We start from the raw sequence: 16,487 nt of genomic DNA, 5'->3' as shown, positions 1-16,487 counted from the left end.
GCAAGTGGGGAAAAAGCCTAGAAAAATAACAAGGGCAAAAGCTGGCAAAGAAAGTGTGTAGCATTTTCATGGAGTTTTTTCCCATGAAGTCAATGAAGAGGGTTCAAAACGTTGGCATTTTCTGATCTGTGGAATATCTTTTAGGTACTAAATTGAGCTTAATTACTTTAAATCTCTGTCAAAGTTGCAATCTTTTACCCTGCTAAAAATCCCAAGTTGTTGATTTATGGTAATTTGTTGAGGAATTGAAAACCCCCAAAATTCAATCTTGTTAAAGTTGCGATCTTTTGGTTTTTAAACGTCAAGTTCTTGATTTCTGGTTTACTTGTTGAGGATTGAAGAACCCAAAATTTAATCTTGTTAAAGTTGCAATCTTTTGGTCTTTAAACCTCAAGTTGTTGTTTTATTGTGACTTGTTGAAGTTCAATCTTGTTAAAGTTGCTATCTTTGTTATGTTAAACCCCAGGTTGTTGTTTTTTTTGTAACTTGTTGAGGAATTGAAGTATCCAAAGTTCAATCTTGTTGAATAGACTGTAGAAATGGGTGGTTGTTTTAGCAAGAAGTATACCCAACAAGATGCTAATGGGCATAGGGCAGGAAGAAGAGTTAATCAAGCATATCAAAAACCACCACAACCCCAGCCAGAAAGGCCATATCAGCCTCAGCCCCAGCAGGAAAGGCCATATCAGCCACCGCCACAGCCAGCATATCAGCCACCGCCACAGCCAAAGCCACAACCTCAGCCCCACCCTGTTCCTGTTACTGTGCAGTCTGGACAGCCCCAAGACCAAATGCAAGGACCCCATATGAATAACATATTGGGAAAGCCTTTTGAGGAAATTAGAAAGCTCTATACACTTGGGAAAGAATTGGGTAGGGGTCAGTTTGGAGTGACTTACTATTGTACTGAGAACTCAACTGGGAACCCTTATGCTTGCAAGTCCATACTTAAGAGGAAGCTTGTAAGCAAGAATGATAGGGAGGATATGAAGAGGGAAATTCAGATTATGCAGCATTTGAGTGGGCAGCCAAACATTGTGGAATTCAAGGGTGCTTATGAAGATAGGCAGTCAGTACACCTTGTGATGGAACTTTGTGCTGGAGGAGAGTTGTTTGACAGGATTATCGCCCGTGGATATTACTCAGAGAAGGATGCTGCTGAGATTATTAGACAGATTGTAAATGTTGTTAACATTTGCCATTTCATGGGTGTCATGCATAGGGATCTCAAGCCAGAGAATTTCTTACTGACTAGTAAGGATGAAAATGCTATGTTGAAGGCAACTGATTTTGGACTTTCTGTCTTCATTGAAGAAGGTAAGTTTCTTGCTCCTCTAGATTAATAACATTACAGCTGAGTTTTCAAGAAGAAATTGTTGCGTTGTCAATATTATGTTATTTTTTAAATACTTACATGACTTTTCTTGCTTGGATGTGTCCAAAGTTTCTCGGACTCAGGTGTCCGATATGGGTGTTGATCTAGAGGTGATCCTTCATGATTTGAATTTTAAGATACGGGGGTATGGATCCAGATACGGATATGAGCGCGGCGATTCGGCTAAAAATTAATTCGTATATCTAAAAATAGAGTTATATCTCTAAATTAGGAGAATCGTAGAAGAAGTATAACAAAAAGGACTGACACAGAAATTTCTGTAGACAAGTTATATATATATCTTCAATTTCACCTTAGCTTTTGTTTTAATTACAGAATCATTAGATCTGTCCCAAATTTCTATGTCAATTTTGGTCAAAGTACCCAAAATCGATTGACCATATCCGGTACAGATCCCACACCCTCACCCACATCCTCGTCGTGTCGAAATGGGTATGTCCCCGAAAGTGAAGAGTTCAAGCAACTTGGGATGTGTCTGGCAATGCATGAGAACATTTTTAGTGCTAAGACGCATTAGTAGTATCTATTTGACAAATTTTTGAAAAGAAGAGATTTGATTGGGGTAAAATGTAAAGATGCACAAACCTTTGTAGAAGTGTATTCTTGTGTTAGCTAGAATAAGATTTGTTTCAATCCTACCAATCAAACAAGCAATCAATGATTACCATGAATGCAAAAAGTATTGATTTTAGACTTGCAGGATCAAGTGGGAACTTGGCAGGTCTTGCAGCTACTAAGATTTCAAAAGATCTCGCAGATCTGTATTTTCTATGTTCTGTAATGCAGTTCGCCGTCGTAGTTCTGATAATCGAAGAGGATTTTTCATGCTATAATAATGATCCAATCTAGTTTCCTGAACCCAAATTTCATCTTGCTACTGTTCGCTGCCGTCAGTGGCCTGTGGGTTGTGAAGGTGATTGAGTAAGACTCTTTAACTGAGGGTGTGAATTTCTGTAGGAGCATCTCTCATCACTGAACTATCTCTTTCCTGGTAAAGCAATGTGTCTGTTACAAGATTGGCAAAAGTGTTAGCATAGAGCACTTGTTCGGTGAATATGTCAAGAATTCTTTTCTTCCAGTCTAGACTCTAGAGTACCTTGGAAGAGTTTAAGTGTCTCCAAGAAAACTGCAAGTTTTGGAATAAAAATTGTACTCATTTATTAAGTGTTAAAGTTGCATGCTAGCTAATCGAGAAGTAGTTTATTGAAATCAGTGGCATTAAACATCTTTGTAAATATATATGTCCATGATCCACAACTAATTTTAAAAATTGTTCCAGATTACGTATATTGTGACTGAGTTTATCCTCCCGGAGAGTTCCAAATAAACCGCGTAGCAATGATTTGTGCTAGACAAAAGGGACCAGTATTTGAAAATATCCTCCTTTTTGGTTTATTTTGGTGTACCCCGAGTTCCCCATTTGTAGAGATGCTTGCATGTCTTTTCTAGAACCATATTTTCGTGTAGGTTGTTTACTTTCTCGTATATTGCTTGTATACAAGAGAGTTATCTCAAATCAATAGAATTATTACCTAATCAAAAAAAGAGAGGGTGTATTTGAGTTCTCTATCCCTTAAGATATCCTTGGCTGAGTCAGGCACGAGTCATGACCCATATATGCATGAAAGAGAAAATGGTGGCTGCGCTTGACCTAGAACATCTGAAGTGTAGGAATATATTTATTGATTAGAGCCAAAAACCAGATATAACCTCCCAAAGTACAGACTCATAAAATCACTACAGAAACAACAAAAGTTTGTATAAGATTTTAACTTTTATAACTCTCCTCTCCCCTCGTTTTACCCAAGGGTGTAGCCTAGTGGTCAATGAAGTGAGAGAAGAACTATGAGATCTCAGGGTGAAGGCAAAAAAATCAATTAGGTGATTCTTCCTATTTGCATAGGCCTTGGTTGGCTAAGTTACCTGTTTGTATAGTCAAGGTGTATGCAAGCCAGCCTGGACAGCACCATCATAAAAAAACTTGTCCCTCTTTTTTTTTTGTTACTTCCCCATTTAACTGGATTTAAAAAATTCTGCTGATACTTGAGCTAATCACTCATTTGTTCCTACAAGGAGCTAATAAAATTTTTAATTCGATTTAATAAAGTAACAATTAAGACTTAAAGAGCGGACTTAATAAATTCTTTGTCCAAGATAGCATGTTGTCAACCAGACAAAATCCACTTGGATCTTTGTAGAATATCCTAGATCAGCGGTACTGGCATCCTAAAAGATTGTAAGTGATGCATAAGTTTGAAGTTAGAATATTAGTGGATCCATCCCAACTTACTCTAGAGGACAATCTCAGTTTCTTTTGCTTTTTCTTTTGCCTTGTTATTTGTAATTATTATTTTACACTCTTTTTTTTTGGGATATATGTATAAGTACATCCCCTTGACTTGTGATCTGAGTTTCTTGGGTTCTTTGACTTTAGCTGAATTCACAGACTACTTAGACCTTCATCTGATTTAATATAACATACCTTTTATGCTTTTATGTTTGTGTTGCCGCTATTTGAGTATTCCAGCATGGATCATTTCAGTAGTTGACTTCAATTGTCTTTTGTTTCCTCCACTCTTCTGTTTAGAATCTAGAATAGATGAACTTATGTTTCATTTATAAATGTCAGGGAAGGTGTACCGTGATATAGTTGGTAGTGCATATTATGTTGCCCCTGAAGTGTTGCGGCGTAGTTATGGGAAGGAAGCAGATGTATGGAGTGCAGGTGTTATTTTGTATATTCTGCTCAGTGGTGTACCTCCATTTTGGGCTGGTAAGGATGGCAATAGAAAAAAGTTTAATAAGATGGTTTACTCCGTGTTACTCACTATGTTCTGTTCCGTTAACGTGTCTTCCCGAATTCTTTGCAGAAACTGAAAAGGGAATATTTAATACCATACTAAAAGGAGAAATTGACTTCCAAAGTGATCCATGGCCATCAATATCAAATAGTGCCAAGGACCTTATTCGGAAAATGCTAACGCAGGAGCCAAGGAAGAGAATTACTTCCGCGCAAGTTCTTGGTACTTTTCTCTTTCCCTTTCTGTAATCAAAAGTTACAGCAGCGTGTCATGTCTTTACTTGGTTCTATGAAATAGGGTGTAGTCATGTTTAGGTTTTGCATGCATTTAGTAGATCTTCCAAGTATAAGCTGCATTGCTTTTCCATGGCTTTGTCAGAAACAGACCTTAATGAAATCATTGGCTTGATTACAGCATAGCCAATACGTTATCATTTTCCCATAGTGTATGGCTTTTATCTTGGTGTTGCTTTGGATAGATTATGGATCTTTACTTCACTAACACACTGTGATTTGGTGATGGCAATTGTCCGCACGAATGATCTGATTAATGAATGTTTCACACATTGAATTAATAAGATGACTGAAATGGATGAGAGTTATGGGCTTGAAGATTCTTACCAAAGTGATATACAAGTTTTATAGAATAGTGGTGTGACATATAATTTTATGTGAGAGTGTACATTAGGCCTCTAAGACGTATTATGTCTACAACATGAATGGAGATACATGTGCGGTCATACAATTTTGGACAAAATTAGAAACGATCATAGTCTATCTAAGGGTGCAAGTAAGCATACTGAGGGAAATGAGTCAAGGTCGTGTGAGATGATCTGGCCATATACGTAGACCTCCACATGCATTGTCCTATAGATTTAATAGTATAATGCTTAAAACACTAAAAGAGGATGAGGTAAGACTCTAATCAAATGAAGGACAGTTATCTAAAAAATCTACAATATTTCAGACTTGATTCAAATTTAGCTAAGAACAGAACACAAATAGAAGTGAAGATCCTTATTGGCGACTAGGCTTATCTATTTGTTGCATCATGTGGCGAATCCAGGATTTCACTAAGAGGTTCGAAAAATAACAATGTAGGGCTTGGGATATGAACTTAGAACCTGAAGATGAATTTGAAACCCCTAAACAATTGAGCCAACATCTGCTCTTGTGTTCAGGGGACTCAAAAAATATATAGATTAATAAAAAAAATAAAAAAAAATTACCTTGCATTATATAGACAGTATAATTTTTGCCTAGGGGGTTCAGGTAAATATTCTCGTGCCCCTCTATATCTGCCCTGGTTGCATCTTAAGATTTTATCAGTGGTTACACTTGCATTAGGTATGGCGTTATATAGGAGCTTTTCTAGTCTACTTAGAGATTTGTTTGCCAATGTAGAGATAAATTGTGATTTGGAGAACCTCTAGTTTTAGAGAGTTCCTAATTTGCCTTAAAAACAAATTATTCAAAGAAAGTAGAAATGGGACGAACTTAGATAAAATATTGTGGAATAGTCATAGATGATTCATATAGCCAATCCCAACTTTGGTTTGATTGAGCCCTTTGAGTTGAAACAGTCTCCAGGTTGAAAGTAAATCTGGGAAAGAGCAGTATCTGGAGTGGCTAGGGTTCTGGATTTAGTGTAGAACCCCCTTCTCTCTGTCCAATTTACTTCCTAGATTTCTTAGGTCTTTGACTGCAAGCAAGAGGCGGCTTGTGTTAAATACTCTATATGCTGGGTTTAAGTTCTTCTTGCTAGTTTGATACTTAGCATTCATGGTGCTTGTTTCTGCAGAACATCCATGGCTTCGACTTGGAGAAGCATCAGATAAGCCAATAGACAGTGCAGTCCTGTCCAGAATGAAGCAGTTCAGAGCAATGAACAAGCTCAAAAAACTCGCATTGAAGGTAGAATCTAATAGTGCATTCTTATTTTGGCACTGCAGGTGGTTAAGTATTTTCTCAAGACTGCTATTGCTCAGAATCTTTGACTATTGTTGTTGGTTCTTCAGTAGCAAAAATGATGTGGGATGCCGTCCATACTGAATTATCTAGAAGATGTAGTATGTATTAGGCATTTGATGTTTGAAGTAAGCTCTTATTCTGTTACATTTGTAATTTCCCTAGGTCATTGCGGAAAATTTATCTGAAGAAGAAATCAAGGGTCTGAAAGCTATGTTTCACAACATTGATACGGACAATAGTGGCACAATCACTTATGAAGAACTGAAGTCGGGATTGGCTCGGCTTGGATCAAAGCTAACGGAGACTGAAGTCAAGCAACTCATGGAAGCTGTAAGTGACTGAGTATGATGCCTCTGACTAGATAGGATTTTGCTTTATTTCAGTTTCTGACCTGTACATGGCTTGACATTTCAGGCTGATGTGGATGGAAATGGATCAATTGATTACATTGAGTTTATTACTGCAACGATGCATAGACATCGGCTAGAAAGGGATGAGCATCTTTTTAAAGCTTTTCAGCATTTTGACAAGGACCATAGTGGGTAAGTCCATAAATATGATCATGGCTTCCATTTATCTGACCTTCTAAATGAAATTTTGTCTTCCTAATCTTGGTGAGTCCAGAAAATATTCCACATGCCATTGCGGATCAATAAAGATAATTCTTTCCAGAAGCAAAAAGAAAAATATAGTATATCTTATATTATGACATAGTGGCATATCCTTACCACAAAGATACATCCTACCCTAACCAAACCCCACTTTTGGGATTACATTGGATATGTTGTTGTTTTTTGTTGTTGTATGGATTCATGGCATCAATAGGGTAATCAATGGCTTGATAGGAGCCGGATGTTTTGCAAGTGATAACTTTTGATGCTAGACCATTGAGATATTGTGTGTAAAACCTCCTAAGCCATCTAATTGCTTAATTTACGCTAAGTTATAGGTGGGATTGCCCATAAGTGGTTGGATATAATTCATTTATTTAATGTTGTGTTGGCCGGACTCTTAATAAATGTAGACAGGTGCGTGCTAGATTCTCCAAAGTAGTGTATTTTTGTTGGATCCGTACGGGTGTGGCAGCATTTTAGAGAAGTCCAAAAAACATAAGCTTAAAGGGGAGTAGCTTCCTATTTATTTAATTTGGGAGAGTTAATACAACAATACTTAACGCTTACCCGAATATCAGATGGACCCTCATAGTTTTTAGCATAGGTAGTTCCATCATGAAACCTTCCGGAGTATAAAGAACCAAGGGGAATCATTTTAAATCAACAGTATTATGGTTTATAAAATCAAGGACTAAAGGTGATTCTGAGACATCCTCCTGAGTTAAAAATTAAATCTTTGTAACGGTATGTGTAACATATTGATCTCTCTGAGTTTTGTTTCTATGCTCGGCTATTTTGGAATCTTTTTATGTTTTTTGAACCTTTTAGAAGCATTGTACTTTTAAGGCTCTATCCCTCCATACAAGTAGTTGTGGTGTTGCCCCTGTAGTTTCTTGTCCTTAGATTTCTGTTACTATCTATTGTTTCTTATACTTTGATTATCATATTATTTTGTTGTAGTTACTGTTCACTATCTGCTGTTTTTGTTACGATCTGCTATTTCTCGTACTTCAGTTGCTTTTTTCGGGACTGCTTTAGACTAGTTTTCTCTTGAGCCCAGGGGCTATCGGAAACAACCTCTCTACCTCTGAGGTAGGGGTAAGGTCTACCCTGGACCCACTTTGTGGAACTACATTGGGCGTGTTGTTGTTGTTGTACTTTGATGGCTGTAGTATATGAGTTGGGTGTGGCCTGTATCTAACCTTAACATTTCACACATTCTTACAGATTCACCTCTTTTTTCTTTTCCTTTTTCCGAGCAAGTAACGCGTACACTTTTTATTGTTGTTGATGTTATTCAGATTCATCACGCGAGATGAATTGGAAAACGCTATGAAGGAATATGGTATGGGTGATGAGGCCACCATCAAGGAGATAATCGCAGAGGTGGACACTGACAATGTAAGTCGTGTTATATGAAATGCTCGATGTTGAAACTCTTTAGTGTGGATAGTTTCATACCAACTCTTCCATTTGAACAGGACGGTAGGATCAATTACGAGGAGTTCTGTGCTATGATGAGAAGTGGAACAACACAACCACAACAAAAGCTTTTCTAGTGCATCGAGAGCAAATTACCCTTGCAACGAGCAGAGAACGTTCACCAGCCAGCACGATGGAGAGATGTCTATCACGAGAGGATCAGTAACTTAACATACTTCCATATTTCTTCAATCCTTCAGCTATCTTCAAAAAGCACTGGAGTACATGAGACCTTTTTCGTGTAGGTTGAGTTCGCGTGGAAAATGTGTGTATAGCTAGTTAATGGTATATTTCGAGTTTCTTGTAATGTATTTGATCCCCCTTCGTAATTTTGTGTGGATCGCGTTGTGAAGTTGACCTCCCGTAGAGATTATAACAAGACAATCTGAATATAGCTTTATGCTTGAAAAAAAAGAGGGGATTTTTGTTGACCTTAAAAGTTAAACAAATTAAATACACGAGTCCAACGTATGTGACATAATACATATGGGATATCATGTAGGACACAAATTGCTATATAGAACGTAAATTGTCATGTAGGATGCAACATAGGATATCTGTGTTTATTTGTTTAAGTTTTTACAAGTTGAACTATAGGGCGGTTCAAAATCGAATTGAAATTGATAAGCCAAACCGGTAAAAGAGTTATTGGTTTATAGTATTGGGTTATTGATTTGGTGGTTTTGATAACGGTTTTGATTTTTTTTAATCAGGTTATCGATTTTTAACGGTTTGAAGTTATTTCTTAAGGGGTTAACCGATAACCAGATAGTAAATTAAATAATTATATTTATATCATTTTCAGTTATTTATTCATATTTTTGATAGAATAGAGTGCATAAAGATTTAAAATAAATAAATAATGTGAGTGTTAGAAAATATATATATATATATATATATATATACTTTTTATATAAATAATTATTTTTTTCATGAAAAAATTAAACATAAATTTATATTTATAGAAATTTGAGGCCACAAAAATTGGGGGTCTAAGGCAATGGCCTAAAAGTTCTAAGGCAAGAGACGACACTGAATATGAAGATGATAATTTATTTAAAATAATGCATTTTTAGAGAATTCAATAATATTACAATATTTTTAGAGTCCAAATAACATAAAATACTACAAAAATTTATGGAATGCTACTGTCTATCTTCTGTTTTCTTTGGTGATTATATCTTTTTGCTCTTTTAACACTTTTTCTTATACTAGAATATTGATTTGTATAATGTAACAAACACAATAAGCTAAACCTCATGCCTATCACTTTATCACCATCAATATGCTCGTTAAATTATTAGCTTTGATATCAATTACTAAAATAGTATAATTTAAATATATATTTAATCGCTTAATATGATATTATCCGTTTTAAGCCTATATTGATATAAATTGCAATGGAGACAAATCTTTTGGAGTTGTCAGTTGCACGTGAGGTTAATATAAAATATTCTATGTTGTACCTCCAAAATTCATATTATATTCATGTGCACGTGTGCACTTTCTCCTTTTTTTTGTCTTGGAAAAAACAGACTGTCATTGCTACATTGGGCTCATATGCCAAGATAAAATTCATATAAAAAGAAAAGATAATGTATTGAGTATTTCTTCGATCTATGCTCGAAATCACTCCTTTTCGATTTGCGTGACACTATTTTGTGAGCTTAACGTTGATTGACTTTTTTTTTAAACTAGTGCCACGTAGGTCGAAAACAGGTAGAAAATTACTTATAAAATAAGTTCAGGGGGTAATAGAATCTTATTATAATATAGATATGTCTGAAATTTCGGACATAAGTTGAGGAGATACTTGTGTAATTTTTCCTAAAAGAATTGGTCTTTAATAAATGTTGATTCTTGGAGTTTACTATGTGGAGTGGAGAGATGAAATATTTATGATCACCATCAAAGAATATAATACGATGGAAGTTTGAATTTTAAATATGGAAAAATTTTTAGTAAGAAGCTTCGTATAAATCTGAATTAGTCAGACTTAATCGAATACTGAACAAGAAAAATAAGTGCATGCAGAGTAAAGATTTGAGCTTTGTATATTGTAAATTCTGGATATTAGGACTATGAGTTTGATCGAACTCGCACATTGATTTCTATCACTATTTCAGTTCCAGTTCAGTGATAAAGTCAGAATTTTTGAGAGAATTGAAAATAAAAAAAAAATATGAAACATCAAATTATAGCCTAGGATGCTCCTAATGTTTAATATTATTGGGAAACTAACCTCACTTAACAGCAAAGCTTTCTTTTTTTAAAATTGTTATCTTATTAAGTATTATTTTAATTTTTGTGCCATAAAAAGAAAAAAAAATCAACCAAAGAATTGAATGACAGAAGTAAACAGATTCCTTAACCTATGCATCAATCTTGAAGACATATATATAGTTCTTAATTTTGTTTTAGTAAAAGTATTGAGTGTTCTGTTTGTTGCACACAAGTTATTTTTATTACACCTTCCGTTTCAAAATTTATTTGTTTGATTTTGACGATACGAAATTTTAAAAATAAAAAATGATTTTTGAATATTGTAGTCTTAAACTGAAGATACGTAGAACGTAAGATATGCACTTTAATTTTGTGGTCTTAAACTTGACTAGAAAGTCGTACGAGAAAAATACCTGCAAAAAATGCAGGGAGACTACCTACAAGAGACTCAATGTGGTTCGATCCGTCTCCAGACTCCACTTATATAGGGAGAGCTTAGTGTTTCCCTTCAAAACATAAAGAAGTAAACACACGAAGAAGTCAAGACACAGGCTCAATATCTACTATACAATAAACTCAACGTGGTTTGATCCTTCACCAGACTCCACTTATAGGGAGAGACTAGTGTTGCCTTCATAATATAAAGAAGTAAATATACGAAGAAGTCAACAAAGGGATTCAACATGTGATGTATATATACAAACACAAATGGTAATTTTGATCTTGTATATACATTATAATTTTTCAACGACGCCCTGACCCTTAGCTCTGCCTCTTGCCAACATAAAAATAATAAAACTAGTTTCTATTTGTGGATTTGTGGTGAAATATCACAAACAAGAATGTTGAGAAACAGCATGGTGAATGGTTCTGCTACATGTTGCACTGTTGAGCAAGAACTGAAAGAAGAGAAAACTCGGAATGTCAATATTGCTGAGATATCTGCAGAATTGCAAAGGGAAAAACAGAAAAACGCGAAGCTAATGAAGAGAATATCAGTTCTTGAATCTCACATACAAGGAAAACATAAAGACATCAACTTCTCAAATGGAAATGTATGATTTCTCAACTCAACTTTTTATATGTATATTAGCTATTTTTGCTTCACTATTGGTAAGTGTGCCACACACTGGTTAAGGGAATGAGTTGTTGTATCCTTTTATGGTCTCGGAGACAGTTCTCATCTCACGAGCTAAGCTTTAGAGATTGAGTTAGGAACTCGAGGTCTATTTTCATCTGATCGAGCTAACTTGAGATTATCAGATATCTACGGAGTTCCTTTTTTCATGATGTTTTGCTCTTCTAAAAGACTTAAATGTTCAAATGGACAGTTACTTGAAAAGATACTGGTAGCAGAGTTCAATAGTTAATAGATATTTGAACTTCAATAGCTAGCAAGTTTATGCTTAGGCAGTGAAGTAATGATTTATAAGCTATGTACTTGAACTCTTCAAAAATGCCAACTGGTGTATGACTAATCCTCCAAAAGTAGTGCATTTTTGGAGGATCTGACACGTATAAGACAACATTTTTTGAATAGTAAACAACATAGGTTATGTGTGTATATAAAAGTTCAACCATGAGTTCTCCCCGGAGCGTATGCAACAACATGATTCACTTCCAAAGTCAAAAAAAATAAATGCAGAAGCATATGGTTGAGCATAGTAAATAAATTTGAAATTGATAGATTCTCATAACATAACTAATCACTAGCTACTGTTTCAGAGTTTCAGCACTAATGCATTTATGTTATGTTGAGAAGTAAAATTTTATCCTGATATATTATCTATGTATATATATGCAGCACCAGAGATTTAAAGCATATAATATAACAATTCTATAAGTGAAAATCTTCCTGTAAATTTTATGAACATTCAATATGTATGTGCTCAATGCTGAGTACTAACGGAATATGTCGTGTTTAATATATCTGTATCACAGGCCAGTAGTCAAAGTATAGACGAAAGGCATTTCAGAAAGCTCAAGAGACAAAGAGTAGCACAATCTATCGACATCGACCCTAATGAGGACAGAACACGAAAAATGGACTCAGAGGTGAAGGATCATACCGAAATTTTCCTAACGAAAGACGTTCATACAGAACATTGCCTAGTGAATTGGATGAGCACGGATGATACTCAGTTTCTGAATTTTGAAAGATCCAAAGACAGTGATTCAGCAGAAGATAACAACCCTGATGATAGTGAAGACGAAGATGACCAAGAATCCGAGGACAGTGGCACTTATACTGACATTGTAGATAGAGGAAATGTCAAGAGCTTGCAAATTGACAAGGAGAGCGATGAACTGAAAGAAGATACCGGTGAAGCAAGTGATCCACCCGTCTTGGAAAGTTGTGATCATCATGCAGATATGGACGTCTGCAAGAACGCAGAAACTAATATGCTCGAAGCATACGAGGAGCTTTCAAAAGCCTGTCCTATTGATCATGAAATAAGAAGACCGGGAAGTGCATCGTCACATAAAAAGTCCCTAAAGATGGCATTCTGTCCCAAGGAAGTAAAGAAAATGCTAGGATCAAAAGAACTTTCACTGGAAAATGCTCAATCTCATACTATGAGAAAAATCTTAGTTTTCACACCTCTTGGTACAAGGCACGGGAGTGAAGACATGTATGAACTAGACTTCAATCATTTCAGCATTTTACACAAGGGAGAACCATATATAGATTCAAAAAATCCAGGGGTATGCCACTAAACTTCAATTATATGTCGCTTCACTGTTTACTAACTCTAGACCGTATACATAGATTATACACATATATTATACATGGTTATACACATATTATACATTTAGTTATTTTATTAAACATGAATGTCTAAAAACTTTTGGCGTATCACTTTCTTATACTTACAAGTGGTTCAAATTTCAATTGACTTGATATGTTCTGTACCAGGAGCATGTATTATACGACAACCCTGGATTTCGGAGGAAGATATTCTATCCCAACAGACACAACCCAACCTTGTGTCCTGTTAAAATACTTGAAGAGGAGAAGTCTATGCGTCCCTCGGATGCCACCTGCCCGTCATGCTTATTCCTATGCATCAAGTATGGAGGAAGGACAAGAAATCTTCCTCAAAATGAGTAAGACTGCTTAAAACTATAGAATTAATATACATCTCGTTGCAATAATATTAACTTCATGTTTCATGTACTGACCATGTAAGGGACTTTTTTGTGTTATGTAGGTTCAGTTGACCTATAGGTAACTCTACATATAGAATCTGATATGACAAACTAAAAAATGCAGTGATAGTGTAAAAATCCTTTACATTGTAATGTATATAACTTGAATGATCTAGTTAACATTACAACAAAATTGAGTTTTTAGTTGTGTCTATATATATCAAAATCTTGTCTGAAGGCACAAACATGAAATTAATTAGGCATTTTTTTTCTCATAGATGAGATTTTACTAGTCTGTAAATTGATGCATTGTCATACCAGATATGTCCGGCAGCGAATGGGAAGAAACAAACTGAAATCTTTTGGTCCGGTGATATGTCGGATGGCTATGCTGATCCATATTCGCAGCGGAAGCTTCTTCTTTAAGGCCTTAGGAATTACACTTCTCTTCATGGCTGGCTTTCCTAATGACCTGGTTCAAAGAGAAACCAAATATAAGAACTTGGACCTCTTACAGAAGTATTACAGGTATTCTGCATAGCATGTTTGTCTTGTGTACTTATCAAGTAGCCTATAGTGCATCGCGGAAAATGAGTACATACTCCCTCCGTTTCATTTCGTTATGTTAGTTTGACTTGATATGACGTTTAAGAATGTAAACAAGGATTTTGAATCTTGTGGTGTTAAGCTAAAGGTGCGTATAACATACCAAAAATACCCTTTGTATCTTGTAGTCTTGAACATGTCATGCACACTCCAATAAGAGAGGGTCGTAATCGTAAAATGGGAATGTTGGAATTCAAAACATACAAAATATATAAAAACATTCTTTTTGAAAGAAACACACATAAATCGGTCGGGATGGAGGGAGTACATTTTTACAAGTTATCAGAATGCCTATAAATGATTTGGTATCACAAAAACAACTCCGAATTGATCAAAGGAAGCAAATGTAAAGAAAAAGAAAACCTTTTCGAGCCTTGGAGCAATGTAAAGTTTGTCGAGGTCACATGTTCGATCTGTAGAATCAGCGACTGATGCTTGATTCAATGTAAGATGCCACCATCACATCCCCTTGGGTATGGCCCTTACTCGGACCCTTCATGAACGAGGATGCTTCATGCACCTGGCTGCCCTTTTACCTTGTTCACAGACATTCTGCTGGGCAATTTTTCGATTTTGTTGGGCTCGAATGATTCTTCTTATTGTCAAATCATATCCATATTTGCAGGACAGATGAGGATGCAGAAAAGGAGGAGTTATTTCTATCACATACCGAGACTGATGCTATTGTAAGATCTGCAACTCATAATCATTTTCTCCAAAATTAGTGGCAACTCTGATGCAAAGTAAAACTCAGTTACATCAAGATCAAGTCACTAATAATAATTCCTGCCTAAATGTTCTCATGAATACTACTTCCGTTTCAATATAAGTGTCTTAACTTTTATTCCGTTTTAAAAAGAACACCTCTTTCTGTATTTGGTAACTTTTTCATTCCAACATTTTGAACGACATGTTTAAGACCACAAGATTCAAAGAAGATTTTGACACATTTACACACTCTCTTAATGTAACTACAAGATTCAAAAGTCTCATTTATTTTCATAAACTCTGTACCTTAGTCAAACTAAAGACATTTAAATTGAAACGGAGGGAGTATAAGTTATGCTAGGCAAGGTATTCATTGTTTGTGACTTTAAAGTTAATCATCATGTGAAAACCTCACCCTCAATTTTGAGTTCAGCTTTCACATTTTAGACTTAAATACCTTTTTATTCCTGTTAAAAAGGTCTTTTTTGATGCAATTGTTCATGTTGTTCCAGAATATTAGTCCCACTTCAGAGCAAGGGAAAAAAGCATCAACGAAGTCATCGAAAGTCAAGAGAGAAGCAATCTCTAAGACCAAAACATCAGAAAAAGCTACAACTATACATTCTAAACCTTCATGTTCTGCCCCACCTCCTGAACCATTTGGACTAATGGGCTACGCCTCGTCTCCAAGTCAGATGACTATACCAATACCATCAACTCAAGCACCAGCAGATACGCGAAAACCTGAAATGGCTAATACTGCAGCCAATATTCACTACCATAACCAATGTTCTTATCCTGTTTTCCCAATGTATCCACCAAACTCTGTCATGCCTTTTGTATATTGGCCTCAACCTAATGCGATCGCTCCATTCCCTTACCCCTCTTCTTATGGATATATTGCACCTGGAAGCTGTATTACATTACATCCATATTCTTCTTACTATAATCCTTTCATACCACTAACTTTAGGGACTGATGAGAAGCAAAATGGAGCATTAGATGAGGCTAAAAGGGAGTCAAACAGTAGTTCAAGCAGTACAGATTCAAGACAGAAGTAAACAGGAATAAGATTAGGCATGTTGTTACTTGCAAGAACAGTTATGGTAGCCCCTATGTGAGTAAATAACATTGTTGGGGGCAGTAAAATTAGCTTACTAACTTGAATGATGACAATTATACGAATTCAGAAATTTTCTACTTGTTGGTACTTGCATAACAAAAGAAAATTAGCAGCATAGTTTCAAACATAACAGCAACAGCAGATATCGAAGTAGAAAAGGCGAAAAACGCAAAAATACGGACAAATAACAAACATATAGACAAACATGTTTAGCGTATATAGTCTAAGGCTAAGATCATAATTTAAAAATAACAAACATATAGACAAAGAAATTAGAAGAAGGACAGATAAAGTGAAATATCAATGGTTTAGTGTCACCTTTTCATTTGGTAAGAAAAAGTACGTCTTATAGCCTTGATGATGATATTGAAGGGCACGTGAAGAGAGGTGAAGTGCTCAATATATTTTGTGCCT

The 16,487-nt window shown here is 35.6% G+C and overlaps 2 protein-coding genes across 2 annotated transcripts; both read left to right on the top strand.

Annotated features, from left to right (window-relative positions):
* Positions 1 to 8,677, top strand: cpk1 (calcium-dependent protein kinase). Its single transcript, NM_001247877.2, has 9 exons — positions 1 to 144; positions 467 to 1,317; positions 4,026 to 4,169; positions 4,267 to 4,419; positions 5,998 to 6,110; positions 6,330 to 6,497; positions 6,582 to 6,709; positions 8,083 to 8,182; positions 8,263 to 8,677. The coding sequence occupies exons 2-9, from the start codon at positions 540 to 542 to the stop codon at positions 8,338 to 8,340; spliced, it is 1,662 nt and encodes a 553-aa protein (NP_001234806.1). The 5' UTR covers positions 1 to 144; positions 467 to 539; the 3' UTR covers positions 8,341 to 8,677.
* Positions 8,678 to 11,128: 2,451 nt separating this feature from the next.
* On the top strand, positions 11,129 to 16,143 carry LOC104646161 (uncharacterized). Its single transcript, XM_010319360.4, has 6 exons — positions 11,129 to 11,541; positions 12,428 to 13,192; positions 13,404 to 13,594; positions 13,958 to 14,164; positions 14,868 to 14,928; positions 15,463 to 16,143. The coding sequence occupies exons 1-6, from the start codon at positions 11,329 to 11,331 to the stop codon at positions 16,009 to 16,011; spliced, it is 1,986 nt and encodes a 661-aa protein (XP_010317662.2). The 5' UTR covers positions 11,129 to 11,328; the 3' UTR covers positions 16,012 to 16,143.
* The last annotated feature ends 344 nt before the right edge of the window (positions 16,144 to 16,487 follow it).

The sequence above is a fragment of the Solanum lycopersicum genome, chromosome 3 (genome assembly GCF_036512215.1).
Source record: "Solanum lycopersicum chromosome 3, SLM_r2.1".
In the NCBI taxonomy this organism is placed as follows: Eukaryota; Viridiplantae; Streptophyta; class Magnoliopsida; order Solanales; family Solanaceae; genus Solanum; species Solanum lycopersicum.
The sequence above is the reverse complement of the archived record's forward strand: the minus strand, read 5'-3'. Positions and strand labels throughout refer to the sequence as shown.

Bases quoted from the DNA above. Each gene is read 5' to 3' on its own strand.
- cpk1 (NM_001247877.2), top strand. From the start codon at position 540: ATGGGTGGTTGTTTTAGCAAGAAGTATACCCAACAAGATGCTAATGGG. The intron at 4,420-5,997 runs GTACTTTTCTCT...TTGTTTCTGCAG, and splicing joins TACTTCCGCGCAAGTTCTTG to AACATCCATGGCTTCGACTT. The intron at 6,498-6,581 runs GTAAGTGACTGA...TTGACATTTCAG, and splicing joins TCAAGCAACTCATGGAAGCT to GCTGATGTGGATGGAAATGG.
- LOC104646161 (XM_010319360.4), top strand. From the start codon at position 11,329: ATGTTGAGAAACAGCATGGTGAATGGTTCTGCTACATGTTGCACTGTT. The intron at 11,542-12,427 runs GTATGATTTCTC...TCTGTATCACAG, and splicing joins TCAACTTCTCAAATGGAAAT to GCCAGTAGTCAAAGTATAGA. The intron at 14,929-15,462 runs GTAAGATCTGCA...ATGTTGTTCCAG, and splicing joins ATACCGAGACTGATGCTATT to AATATTAGTCCCACTTCAGA.